The sequence below is a fragment of the Carcharodon carcharias genome, chromosome 8, assembly GCF_017639515.1.
Source record: "Carcharodon carcharias isolate sCarCar2 chromosome 8, sCarCar2.pri, whole genome shotgun sequence".
Lineage (NCBI taxonomy): Eukaryota > Metazoa > Chordata > Chondrichthyes > Lamniformes > Lamnidae > Carcharodon > Carcharodon carcharias.
This window is the reverse complement of record NC_054474.1, coordinates 151,095,386-151,107,597: the sequence shown is the minus strand read 5'-3', so window position 1 is coordinate 151,107,597 and position 12,212 is coordinate 151,095,386. Positions and strand designations below refer to the sequence as shown.

The 12,212-nt window shown below is 47.9% G+C and overlaps 1 protein-coding gene across 1 annotated transcript in view; it reads right to left on the bottom strand.

The window, feature by feature from the left end:
• Positions 1-4,742: 4,742 nt before the first annotated feature.
• Positions 4,743-12,212, bottom strand: part of lamc3 (laminin, gamma 3) — a 94,933-nt gene continuing 87,463 nt past the window's right edge. The window contains exons 26-28 of the mRNA XM_041192793.1: positions 9,533-9,691; positions 7,259-7,358; positions 4,743-5,489 (exon numbers count right to left, since the gene is read on the bottom strand). Of these exons, the coding sequence (XP_041048727.1) occupies positions 5,239-5,489; positions 7,259-7,358; positions 9,533-9,691 (510 nt within the window). The 3' untranslated portion in view covers positions 4,743-5,238. The remainder of the gene's footprint in view (positions 5,490-7,258; positions 7,359-9,532; positions 9,692-12,212) is intronic.

The window sequence follows — 12,212 nt, the reverse complement described above, 5'->3', positions numbered from 1 at the left end:
GATTTCAGGATCAAGACAGAAATATGACCAACTCCTTCATGGTTCTTAATGTTTCATTTTATTCTTGCTCTCTCCGGGAGGAGCTTCTTCAGGTTCCTCTGACTGCAGTACCATAGTTGCACCATGGCTTCTATTTAGGGTGTTTCTGCCAATTGAAGCATCAGTGACTGGGGAAAAATTCATTTTGTCCGATTACCCTCCCTTGCTGGGCATTCATGCTGGACGGCTGACTGGTTTATGTTGCTAGATTTCCTGAGGCTAATCCAGGCGCAACCTTTCACCCACATTCTGTCTTTCCAAGTCACTTGCTGCAGATTATGGAATGCGTAGGCTGCTGTTATCACTGTCCAAACTTTCTCCAAGTTTTATTTCACACAGAAATGCCTTGACCTTCTTGACAATTTTCAATGGTAGCAGCTTTTAATAGGATTGTTTAAGATTGCTCATTCCATTATCAGTTGTTTTTGGGTTCTTACAAAAGGCTGACATTTCATTTTACATTCATAATGCAACAATTTAAATGTAAGATATCCTAGGGATCAACATTAACCCTTTGCCCTTAGTACCTGATAACAGCCCCAGTTCCAACACCAATGTCAGCCCACTCACAAACCCTGTTCCTGTCTAGTTAGGAAAATGAAAGGAAAATGTCTCTGGCACCCAGAATCACAGAATTGTTGGGCACAGGAGTCGGCCATTCAGCCCATCGTGTCTGTGCCAGCTCTCTGAATGAGCAATTCACCGAATGCCATTCTCCCACCTTCTCCCCATAACCCTGCACATTCTTCCTTTTCAGATAATGATCCAAATCCCTTTTGAAAGCCTCGATTGAACCTGCCTCCACCACACTCTCAGACAGCACATTCGAGATCTCAACCACTCGCTGAATGAAAAAGTTTTACCTCATGTCTCCTTTGATTATTTTTCCAATTACTTTAAATGTGTCCTCTCATTCTTGATCTTTCCGCCAATGGGAACTGTCTCTCCCTACCTACTCTGTCCAGACCCCTCATGATTTTGAACACCTCGATCGAATCTCCCCTCGGCCTTCTCTTCTCCAAGCAAGAGTCCCAACTTCTCCAATCTATCTTCATAACTGAAGTTCCTCATCCCTGGAACCATTCTTGTGAATATTTTCTGCACTTTGTCTAATACCTTCACATCTTTCCTGAAGTGTGATGACCAGAACTGGACACACTGTAAAATGGGGTTAACCAAGGTAACTTTCCAGAAAAGCTCTACTTTTTATCCATATTTTATATTTTGTTGATGGTACAAGTCCTTTAATTTGGACTGCAATGTGATATAAATCTATAACAGAGATGTTGTGTGGCATCGCTTGCTGTTAGTGGCCAGATTATACCACGTAATGCACATCACTCTGCTGCAGAGGTGAAGCCAGAATTTAATGTGATCCAAACAAAAGCAAAATACTGCGGATGCTGGAAATCTGAAATGAAAACAGTAAATGCTGGGAAGACTCAGCAGGTCAGGCAGCATCTGTGGAGGGAGAAACAGAGTTAATGTTTGAGGTCATTCAGATGAAAAATCGTCGATGTGAAGAGCTAGCTTTAACCTGAACCGACCTTTTAAAGTCAAAAGGGATAATTGCTCCAGTAGGCACATACACAAGTCAGTTGGCATTGGCTGTTCTTTTATCAGATGCTACTCGCCCATTGGTTAGTTTCCCAATCTGCTCAGCAGTGATTGGCTGCTGCTTTTAAGAAGGGGAGCTTTGTGTTAATCAGGTGCCAATGTGACAATTTCAAGGGTGATGCCTTGAGATGTGACACATAGAAAATGTTTACATACAGAGATAGGAAGAGAAATCAAATCGGCACATACCCTAGACTTCTCTCTGCTGCCCACAAAACCAGTCTAATCAGAGTCAGCCATACATTACACACCGTCAATGATCACATCCTTAGATAGTTGAACAGGTAGTAAAACTTGAGACAATCTAAGAATGGATTGACAGCTGAAATGCCAGTATCAATGACATGATTAGCAAAGTGTACTGAGACGTATAACAAATCAATCTAGATGACCGGCTATGACACACACAAGCCACACAATGAATGCAATAATAAGGTAATCATCAAAATAATCATTTAATAAGTGATTAAATATCTTACAAGCATATCTGTGCTTTCAATCAATTCATATAAATTTGATTTTAGATACGTCATGTTACAGAGATGGCTGAAGAAATTTCTCATGCAAGACTGAATGGAACGTGACACAGTACCAAATGTCGTGTGCTGGGATTCCTCATCGCTCCTGGTCAATTCTGCTCTTTTCCGATTAGCAACCAGAACTTCTTAAATTCCAAGTTAGACTTTGGTGAAGTTTCAGAGTGAGCTTCCTTATTAAGATCAGAAATTCTGTTTGGCGGACTACCATTTCACTTAGAATCTTGCAGCACAGATGGAGGCCATTCCACCCATTGTGCCTGTGCTGGCTCTTAGAAAGATATTCAGTTAGTCGCACTTCCTCCTGCTCTTCCCCATAACCCTGCAAAGCTTTTCCCTTCAAGTTTATATTCAAGTCCCTTTCCAAAGTTACTGTAAAATCTGCTTCCACCACCTTTACAGACTGCGCATTCCTGATCATAACTCACTGATTAAAATTTTTCCCCTCATCTCCCCCAATTTTTTTTCCAATCACCTTAAGTCTGTGCCCTCTGCTGGTTACTGACCCCCCTGCCAATAGAAAGACTTTCTCCTTATTTAGTCTATCAAATCCCCTCAATGTGAGTAAATCGTGAATGTAATATGATGGAGTCCACACTATTTTCACTCAAATGTTAAACCTGTTGAGTCTTTTAAAAAATATTTGTCTTTGGAATTTGAGATGCTGATAAAATAGTCTCCCCTTGTCCTGAAAAAGCTGTGGGCTTACTTTTTTCGAACTTTTTAAGAGATAATTTGCAGCTGGGTGCTTTGTTGGGTTATGTCAGAGGCAATTAATGTGTATGTGGTTAACTTAGTGTGGAACTGCAGGCCAGATAAGGATGGCCAGTATTCCTGAAGCACATTAGTGAGCCAATTTTGGTTTTATGATTCTAAAGAAATTCAGAGTTACATTCAACTCAAAACCTTAACTCTGTTTCTCTCTGAATCTGACTTGCTGAGATTTTCCAGCATTTTGTTTTTAATTTCAGGTTTCCAATATCCGCAAAATATTTTGCTTTTATTTGGGGTTTAATGATGCCTTTCCTGCTCTGCCAGGTGGTGTAAAAGATCCCAAGGTCACTATTTGAACAAGAACAGGGGAGCTCTCCCCAGTGTCCTGGGCCAATACTTATCCTTCAATCAACATCACTAAAAAGAGTATCTGCTCATTATCATATGCTGTTTGTGGGATCTTGTTGTGTGCAAGTTGGCTGCCATGTTTCCTACAAACAACAGCGACCACACTTTGAAATGTACCTCATTGGCTGTAAAACACTCTGGGACATCCTGAGATTGTGAGGGGTTCTATAGAAAAACAAGCTCTTTTGCTGTTTTTAGAATGATTGGAAACCCACAAGCAGTGTGCATTTTGGATTTCCGATATGTGATCGGGGATGGGGGAAGAGGGAACTGCAGGAATGCAGGGAGCCGGTGGGTGGAGAGGGTTGGCAGAGGTAACTTGTGTGTTGCCATTGCAAAATGGCAAAATGATCCTTTTCTCTGACACCTTGCTTTACATCAGGGTGGAACGGGAAGTTAAAGCAATTTTAGCATGTCTCATGAATGAGTTAGTACAGTCAAAACTTATTTTGATCTGTTGTAAACATTTCTCTGAATAAGCTGGAGGTGACATACTTACTAGTGGATTCGATGAGGAGTAGATAATTATTAACAGTGATTGCAATTGCTCACCTTCAGGCTGGCACCTTGAAATACTGATCAGTCTCTGGAATTGCCTCCCTAAACCTCCCCACCTCTCTCTTCTCCTTTAAGGCACTCCTTAAAAACTCCCTCTTTGGCCAAGCTTTTGGTCACTTATCCTGACATCTCATTCTGTGCCTCAGGTTCAAATACTTTTTGATAATTACTCCTGTGAAGCGCCTTGGGGCATGCTAAAGGTGCTATATAAATGCAAGTGGTTGCTGTAGTGAGCCTCTAGTGGCATTACTCATAGCGAGGAAGAGGACAAAGTATATCACTGACTGTAAAATGTTTTGGGAAACCCTGAGGTTGTGCAATGCAACTCAGCTAGCTTCTTCGATACGCTGCTTTATAATGACACAAATACTGTACCATGCAAAGTATTATGGTGATGCTGAGGCTAATATCCAATTACTAGAAAGTAACATTAGCCTGATGGTTAATTATATTGTAGTTTGTACATTGGCAGCTTCTGTTAAAGCCTGGCTCCAGATCGGGGAAAAGTTCCACAAAAAAAACAACTGCTTTCCCTTATACAGGAAGGAACACAGAGTGTTGAGTAGTACAGGGCCCTAGGGAGGTGCTGCCGGGCAGTACAGGGCTCTGGGGAGGTGCCGCTGGGCAGTCTGTGTGGCACCGTAGTCTGTGTGGCAACATGTTAAACAGAGATGGTAGAACTTTGTTAACGTTATTGGACTAGTATTCCAGAGGCTACTGGTCCAGAGACATGAGTTGAAATCCCACCATGACAGCTGGGAGAATTTAAATTTGATTAACAAATCTGGAATAAAACGCTAGCATTAGTAATGGCGACCATGAAACTATCTGATTGTCATTAAAACCCATCTGGTTCACTGATGTCCTTTATGAAAGGAAATCTGCCATCCTTACCCGGTCTAGCCTACACGTGACTCCAGACCCACAGCAACGTGATTGACACTTAACTGCCCTCTGAAATGGCCTAGTAAGTCACTCAGTTATACTAAACCACTACAAGAAAATCAATCTGGGAGTACAAGGATGGTCTCGGAACTCCCTTGACTGGTTAGAGAACACAAGAGTCTCCAGTTAAATGTATGAACATTGGGGTGCGGGCATGTTAGTCCCAATGGCATCATATCAACCAACAAAATAAGCAGTGCTAAAGTATGAACAGTGGGTAGTTGGTTGATTTACTGGAGGGTCACATCTATCCAATGAACCAAAGCCAGGAGGAGAGGTTAATGGATTAAAATTGGAAGAAACATTAAAGGGGGTTAAATGCCCAAATTACTCATTCAAAATTGTGGCAATGGCAAACATCTTGCAATAATAAAAACTGTCCACAGTAATCACCTTTCCTTACTCTAACATCCCTGAGCCTCTACCATCCCACTCTGTTGTAACAGCCCTGGGGCAAGTTCTGAACAATGTCCTCCAGGTTGTGTTTCTCTGTCTCAATTTCCTTTATGTCCTTTTCGAAAATTTTCATCTTCAGGATCTGCATCTCAGAGGCAGCCTCTAGTTCCCGCACCTTCTGTGCCAGTTTCCGATCAATTGCCCACCTCAGAGCTCCCATCTGAGTCTCTGTTTTATTCAGTGTTGCTTCTGTCACTTGCTCAATCTGAAGGTTCTCTTTTGGGGAAACATGAAAAAAATAAATGAGGCTTCATATAGTGTTACCACTGAAATCCCATGTCAGGAATCCTCAGGGTACAGGGGGCTCAGCGACCCTGCGACCCACCGACCCGGGGCTCAGCGACCCTGCGACCCACCGACCCGGGGCTCAGCGACCCTGCGACCCACCGACCCGAGGCTCAGCGACCCACCGACCCGGGGCTCAGCGACCCAGCGACCCACCGACCCGGGGCTCAGCGACCCAGCGACCCACCGACCCGGGGCCCAGCGACCCACCGACCCGGGGCCCAGCGACCCACCGACCCGGGGCCCAGCGACCCACCGACCCGGGGCCCAGCGACCCACCGACCCGGGGCCCAGCGACCCACCGACCCGGGGCCCAGCGACCCACCGACCCGGGGCCCAGCGACCCACCGACCCGGGGCCCAGCGACCCACCGACCCGGGGCCCAGCGACCCACCGACCCGGGGCCCAGCGACCCACCGACCCGGGGCCCAGCGACCCACCGACCCGGGGCCCAGCGACCCACCGACCCGGGGCCCAGCGACCCACCGACCCGGGGCCCACCGGCCCTGCGACCAACCGACCCGGGGCCCACCGGCCCTGCGACCAACCGACCCGGGGCCCACCGGCCCTGCGACCAACCGACCCGGGGCCCACCGGCCCTGCGACCCACCGACCCGGGGCCCACCGGCCCTGCGACCCACCGACCCGGGGCCCACCGGCCCTGCGACCCACCGACCCGGGGCCCACCGGCCCTGCGACCCACCGACCCGGGGCCCAGCGACCCTGCGACCCACCGACCCGGGGCCCAGCGACCCTGCAACCCACCGACCCGGGGCCCAGCGACCCTGCAACCCACCGACCCGGGGCCCAGCGACCCTGCAACCCACCGACCCGGGGCCCAGCGACCCTGCAACCCACCGACCCGGGGCCCAGCGACCCTGCAACCCACCGACCCTGCGACCCACCGACCCTGCGACCCACCGACCCTGCGACCCACCGACCCTGCGACCCACCGACCCTGCGACCCACCGACCCTGCGACCCACCGACCCTGCGACCCACCGACCCTGCGACCCACCGACCCGGGGCCCAGCGACCCGGGGCCCAGCGACCCTGCGACCCACCGACCCGGGGCCCAGCGACCCTGCGACCCACCGACCTGGGGCCCACCGACCCGGAGCCCAGTGACCCACCGACCCGGGGCCCAGTGACCCACCGACCCAGGGCCCACCGGCCCTGCGACCCAGGGCCCACCGGCCCTGCGACCCACCGACCCGGGGCCCAGCGACCCTGCGACCCACCGACCTGGGGCCCACCGACCCGGGGCCCAGTGACCCACCGACCCGGGGCCCAGTGACCCACCAACCCACCGACCCAGGGCCCACCGGCCCTGCGACCCACCGACCCGGGGCCCAGAGACCCTGAGACCCACCGACCCGGGGCCCAGCGACCCTGCGACCCACCGACCTGGGGCCCAGCGACCCTGCGACCCACCGACCTGGGGCCCAGCGACCCTGCGACCCACCGACCCAGGGCCCAGCGACCCTGCGACCCACCGACCCGGGGCCCAGTGACCCTGCGACCCACCGACCCGGGGCCCAGCGACCCACTGACCCGGGGCCCAGTGACCCTGCAACCGGGGGCCCAGCGACTCCCTGACCCAGGGCTCAGTGACTCTGCGACCCATTGACCCAGGGCCCAGTGACCCTGTGACCCAGAGCTCTCTCCCAGATAGTCTCCGTCTCCAGTCCATAAACGTACCGATTGTTTTCAGCAACTCTGTCAACTGCTTCAGGTCACCATCGAGCGAGTTTTTCGCTTCCTCTATTTTCTTGTCCATCACCTCAGTCTCACGAAGGACCTGTCACAGAGAGGGAAACCATTACAAGGTAAGTGTGTCAGCTTGGCTCAGCTGGTAGCATGCTCTGCCCTCCAAGTCCCAATGGGCAGTACTGAGAGAGAGTGCCATGTGATGGGGGGTGCTGTGCGAGAGAGGTAACAGGGTAAGCCTCAGTGCTTCAGGTGGATGTTGAAGATCCCAAAGCACAAGAGTAGTGAGCTCTCACGCTGCACTGCTATTTCTGCCCTGACAAGAAGTCATTCCCTGCATGGTAAGATTCCATAAACAGCAGCAAATCTGTATCTTGTGGCACTGCTGGCTGAGGAGGGAGTGTTGGCCAGAACTTGTTAGTGTTCACTTGAACCATTGGTTCAACATCTTATTCGGGGAGGGAACCTGTGACAGTGCAACACTCCCTCAGTGCTGCCTCAGCTTCAGTACTAAAACATAAAAGTGGAATCATTCGTCTGACCCCTGCTGTGACCTTTCCATGCTCTCAGTCAGCTGCATCTTGTGGGGTTAATCTAGAATGAGAGCATTGCCTGTCAGATCACAACATCACCTGGTACATTTATTTTAAAATGGCAGGGCTGTCAAGGTACTTTTTCCTCCTTCACCCTGTCTCCTCAGCTGTAGCAGATGGAGAAGGTTGTGGGTTCAAGCCCTATTTGAGAGTTGTCCCTGACTGAGTGTTGCAGGCTGGCACATTCCAAGGTCCAGGACTACGTGCTGAGGGACACACTAAAGCTTGGGGCAGCCGCCGCAAAGGCGCAATGGGGAAAGGTCACTGTCTAACTGTTGAACTGTTGAGATCCCCTCGGGCTGTACAGCTCAAAATGAATGTATGCATTGAATACTAATTGTATTATAATTGTACTGAAGCACCTCAGAGTGCAACATGATGTATGTTGATAACTCCATTACCATTGTCTGATTGTCTGTAATGACCATATTGAAATGAATGTAATATTCATTGATTGTATTGATGCACCTTGTGATCCATGTGTAAAAGTTGTATCTGATTGTACTTCTTGTGATGGCGATTTAGAAAGGTTTTGCAATGTTCTTCCAGATATTTTATGAATAAAGTATATTTTTCAAAAAAAAAAAATTTGAGCCCATAATTCAGGCTGACACTCCCAGTGTAGTACTGAGGGAGCACTGCACTGTTGGAGGTGCTGCCTTTTGGATAAGACATTAAACTGAGGCCCCATCTACCCTTTCAGGTGAACCTAAAGGATCCTTTGGCACTATTCAAAGAAGAACAGGGGAGTTTTCCCCCAGTCTCCTGGACAATGTTTTTTTCTCAACCAACATCACAAAAACAGATTATCTTTTCATTATCGTATGGCTATTTGTGGGACTTGCTGTGCACAAATTGGCTACTACATTTCTGATATTACAACAGTAGCCACACTTTGTACATACTACATGGGCTGTAAAGCGCTTTGGGACATCCTGTGGTCATGAAAGGTAATATAGAAATGCAAATCTTTCCGTATCTTTCTAGTTCCTCTTCTCCATCCGGTTCTTTTGCCAGTTATCTTAAATCTGTATCTTCTGGTTACTGACCCTCCCACCCATGGAGATAGATTAGTAAGTGGAAACTATCAACAACCCTTCACGTCGAATGGCCTATTCCTGTTCATACGTTTGCAAACGGGTCAATGATATTTGGCTAAAATGTTTCCTAAATGTAAAAACGATGCATCCCGCACAGACTCGGGATTTGCCTACTCCGCTCGGGTCCATTCCCAAAGGTGTCATCACATGTGCTCCAGCCTCCAAACAACCCGACCCCCACTCTCTCGCTGCCGATCACCTGACTCGTCCATCTTTGCGAAATACCACTTTCCCACAGCTAATCGGAAAGCAAATAGGCTTTTCACTACTTCACTGGACGAATCTCGACTGTCAGTCAAACAGCATTTTATCCCTAATGGCCTATATTTTTGTAACTGATAAACAGCTTTAAAAAATTATCTTTGTTAATTATCTTTAACAAGCCTATGGGTTTTTTTTTTTGCAGTTAATGTCCTGGAGATTAATCTTTGATTTCTGAAGACTCTAGAACAACACTGGAGGGTTGGTAACCTGTGGCAACAGATATAAAACCCTACCTTGACCACTTAGAAAAGTTAACAGCCTGCTAAATGTAGGCCACCTCAATGGGAGAGAATTTTTTCTAGCTTTACCTTGGCTGCTGTTTCTACGTCCTCCTGGACTGTCGCCTTCAAGGCTGCGGCCTGGTCCTCCTGGGCGTTGAGTTGTTCCTGCATGGCTTGCAGATATGAATGGAGTGAGTCGGACTGCGTGGCCTGATCCCGGGCTTGTCTCCTGATCTTCTGGGCCTCCTGGAAGGTAGAAGGAACCCAGAAGTTACCTCTTGCCGAGAAAGTGTCCGCAGGTTTCTGGAAGGTTCTACAAACTGGAAACTTACTTTTTCCTCCAGAATTGAGAGTGTTAACCATCACAAAATGACTCCCCTGTCTGAGGGGGTGTGAATTATGGAACAGGTTTACCAGGAACAGGGCCCACGGGGAAAAATCCCATGTGGTGTTCCGATGCACAAACTCCCCACAGGAGGAGCCTCCACCTCTGCAGCACTATACTTGCACAAATGGACACAAGGGTCTGAATTTCTTGGCTTTCCCCATCTCACTGCTGCTGAATTTCCAACAGATCCTGGGTGGGAGCCATTAGTTGCCTCTGGGACCAATGGCACACTGGGGCCTATCCAAAGAACCCCAGTAAACAACATGAGGGGGATAAGCCCACAGCTTCCAGCAATGCTGAACGAGCTAGAGGAGATGAATGGCCTACTCCTGGCCCCAAGTTTACTGCCAGGACACAAATCATTCAAAGGTCGCACTCCCTGCCATATGTATCTCACCAAAACCCCCCCCCCGGAGCTGACCGACTCTGCCACCCGCCCATTGCTTGGGAACAGGGAGGGACCCTGGAGAATTCTATTCCACCAGCCAGATCCATTGCAATCGCTTGCAGAGCAATGGACTGCACTGGCTGGATACACAAAGTCACAGTTGATCCTACAGGACACTGCCCTGTGGCAGGAGGAATTTCTGACCTGGAGTTGTACTCCAATCTAATTAATCAATGATAAAATACAGTTGGAAGCCATTCAGCCCATTGTGTCCATGCTGGCTCTTTGAAAGAGCTATCCAATAAGTCCCACTCACCTGCTTTTTTCCCCGTAGCCCTGTAATATTTTTCCCCTTCATTTATTATTTTCCCATTCAAAAGTTACTATAGAATCTGCTTCCGCCCTCTCAAGCAGCTCATTCCAGATCATAAAAACTCACTGCTTCAAAATATTTCCCCTCATCTTCTCCTCGGGTTCTTTTGCCAATTAACTTCAGTCCGTGCCCTCGGTTCCCCACCCTCCAGCCAGCGGAAACAGTTTTTCCTTATTTTCTTTATCAAAAGATGAGACCAGAAATATGTGGGTGTGTATATATGTGTTACACAAGCTGGGTCTCTTTTCTCTGGAAAAAGAGAAGGCTGAGGAGGTGATCTAATAGAGGGCTTTAAAATTATGAAAGGTTTTGATAGAGTGGATAGAGAGAGAATGTTTCCTTTCGTGGGGAGGAGCAGAACTAAGGGTCATCAATAAAAGATAGTTAACAAGAAATCCAATCAGGAATTTGGAAGGAAGCTCTTTACCCAGGGAGTGGTGAGAATGTGGATCTTGCTACTTTCGATGTTAATAGGATATTAATTGTATTATCAAGGTGAAGGATACATAGGTAAAGGGCGTCGATTGATTAAATGCCTTGAGCACATATAAGGGGCTGTTACCCATTTTGTTAGTTCATTGATTTATGGTTTTTCTCAAGAGCGTATGAGAAAGTCTGCTCTTGCCTAGGTGTCCCTGTAGAGGGAGCTTGTGGTGTCCACCCGGTACCCTAGAGACCCTTCATAATTGGTGGGCACCAGGGTGGGGCTGGGGTGCATGGTCACTCCCGGAAATGACATTTTGGTTCGATTTTGTGAGTTTCCTTTGACGTTTTATTCTAATTACAGTGCCCCATCAGGGGTTGTTTACAGCCTCTGATTTATTAATTTTTTTTTTAAACTTATTGATTTTTGTTTCATCAAAAGAGTATAAGACTTGCCCCTTTTAAGGGGCTGTCAATCCTTTTATCAGTTTATTTTATTGATTTATGTTTTCTTCAAAAGAGCTTTTAAAGAGTTTCTGCACCCAGGTGTCCCTGGAAAGGGAGCGTGCAGTGTCCACTGGTGCACTTGAGACCTTCCACAACTGCTGGGCACCTGAGGGGTTGGAGTGCACCATCACCACCCATTGAAATTTAACTTACGTTTCTGTTGAAAGGTTTTTTTAAAAAAAAAAACAGTAGCCCTTTAAAAAGGTGGCTCATTAGTTAATTTTGTTCATTTGGTACACGAAATAGTATAAATAAAGATTTTTGAGACACCAGGTGTTAGTCGGCTGGAGGCAGACATGTGTAATGCTGCATTCTGTAATTAAACTAACTATCAGGAAAAGAATTTGTGCCTGGTTTTATACTTCATCTGACTTGGGAATGAATTATCAACAGGGAGTGGTTGAGGTGAATAGTATTGATGCAGTTAAGGCGAATCAAGACAAGCCTATGCGGGAGAAGGGAATTGAGGGTTCCGATGGTAGATCTAGATGAGAAAAGATGGGAGGAGACTCGAGTGGAACATAAACACTGGCATGGATTGGTTGGGCCGAATGGCCTGTTTCTTGTTGCATATCCATTGTACGTTTATAATACATGAACACCGACAGATCCGCTTCTCCCTCTCTGTTCCTTGCTATTCTAACACAGGTGTCTACCCAACTATCCGAAAGACAAAGTGACTCTGGTT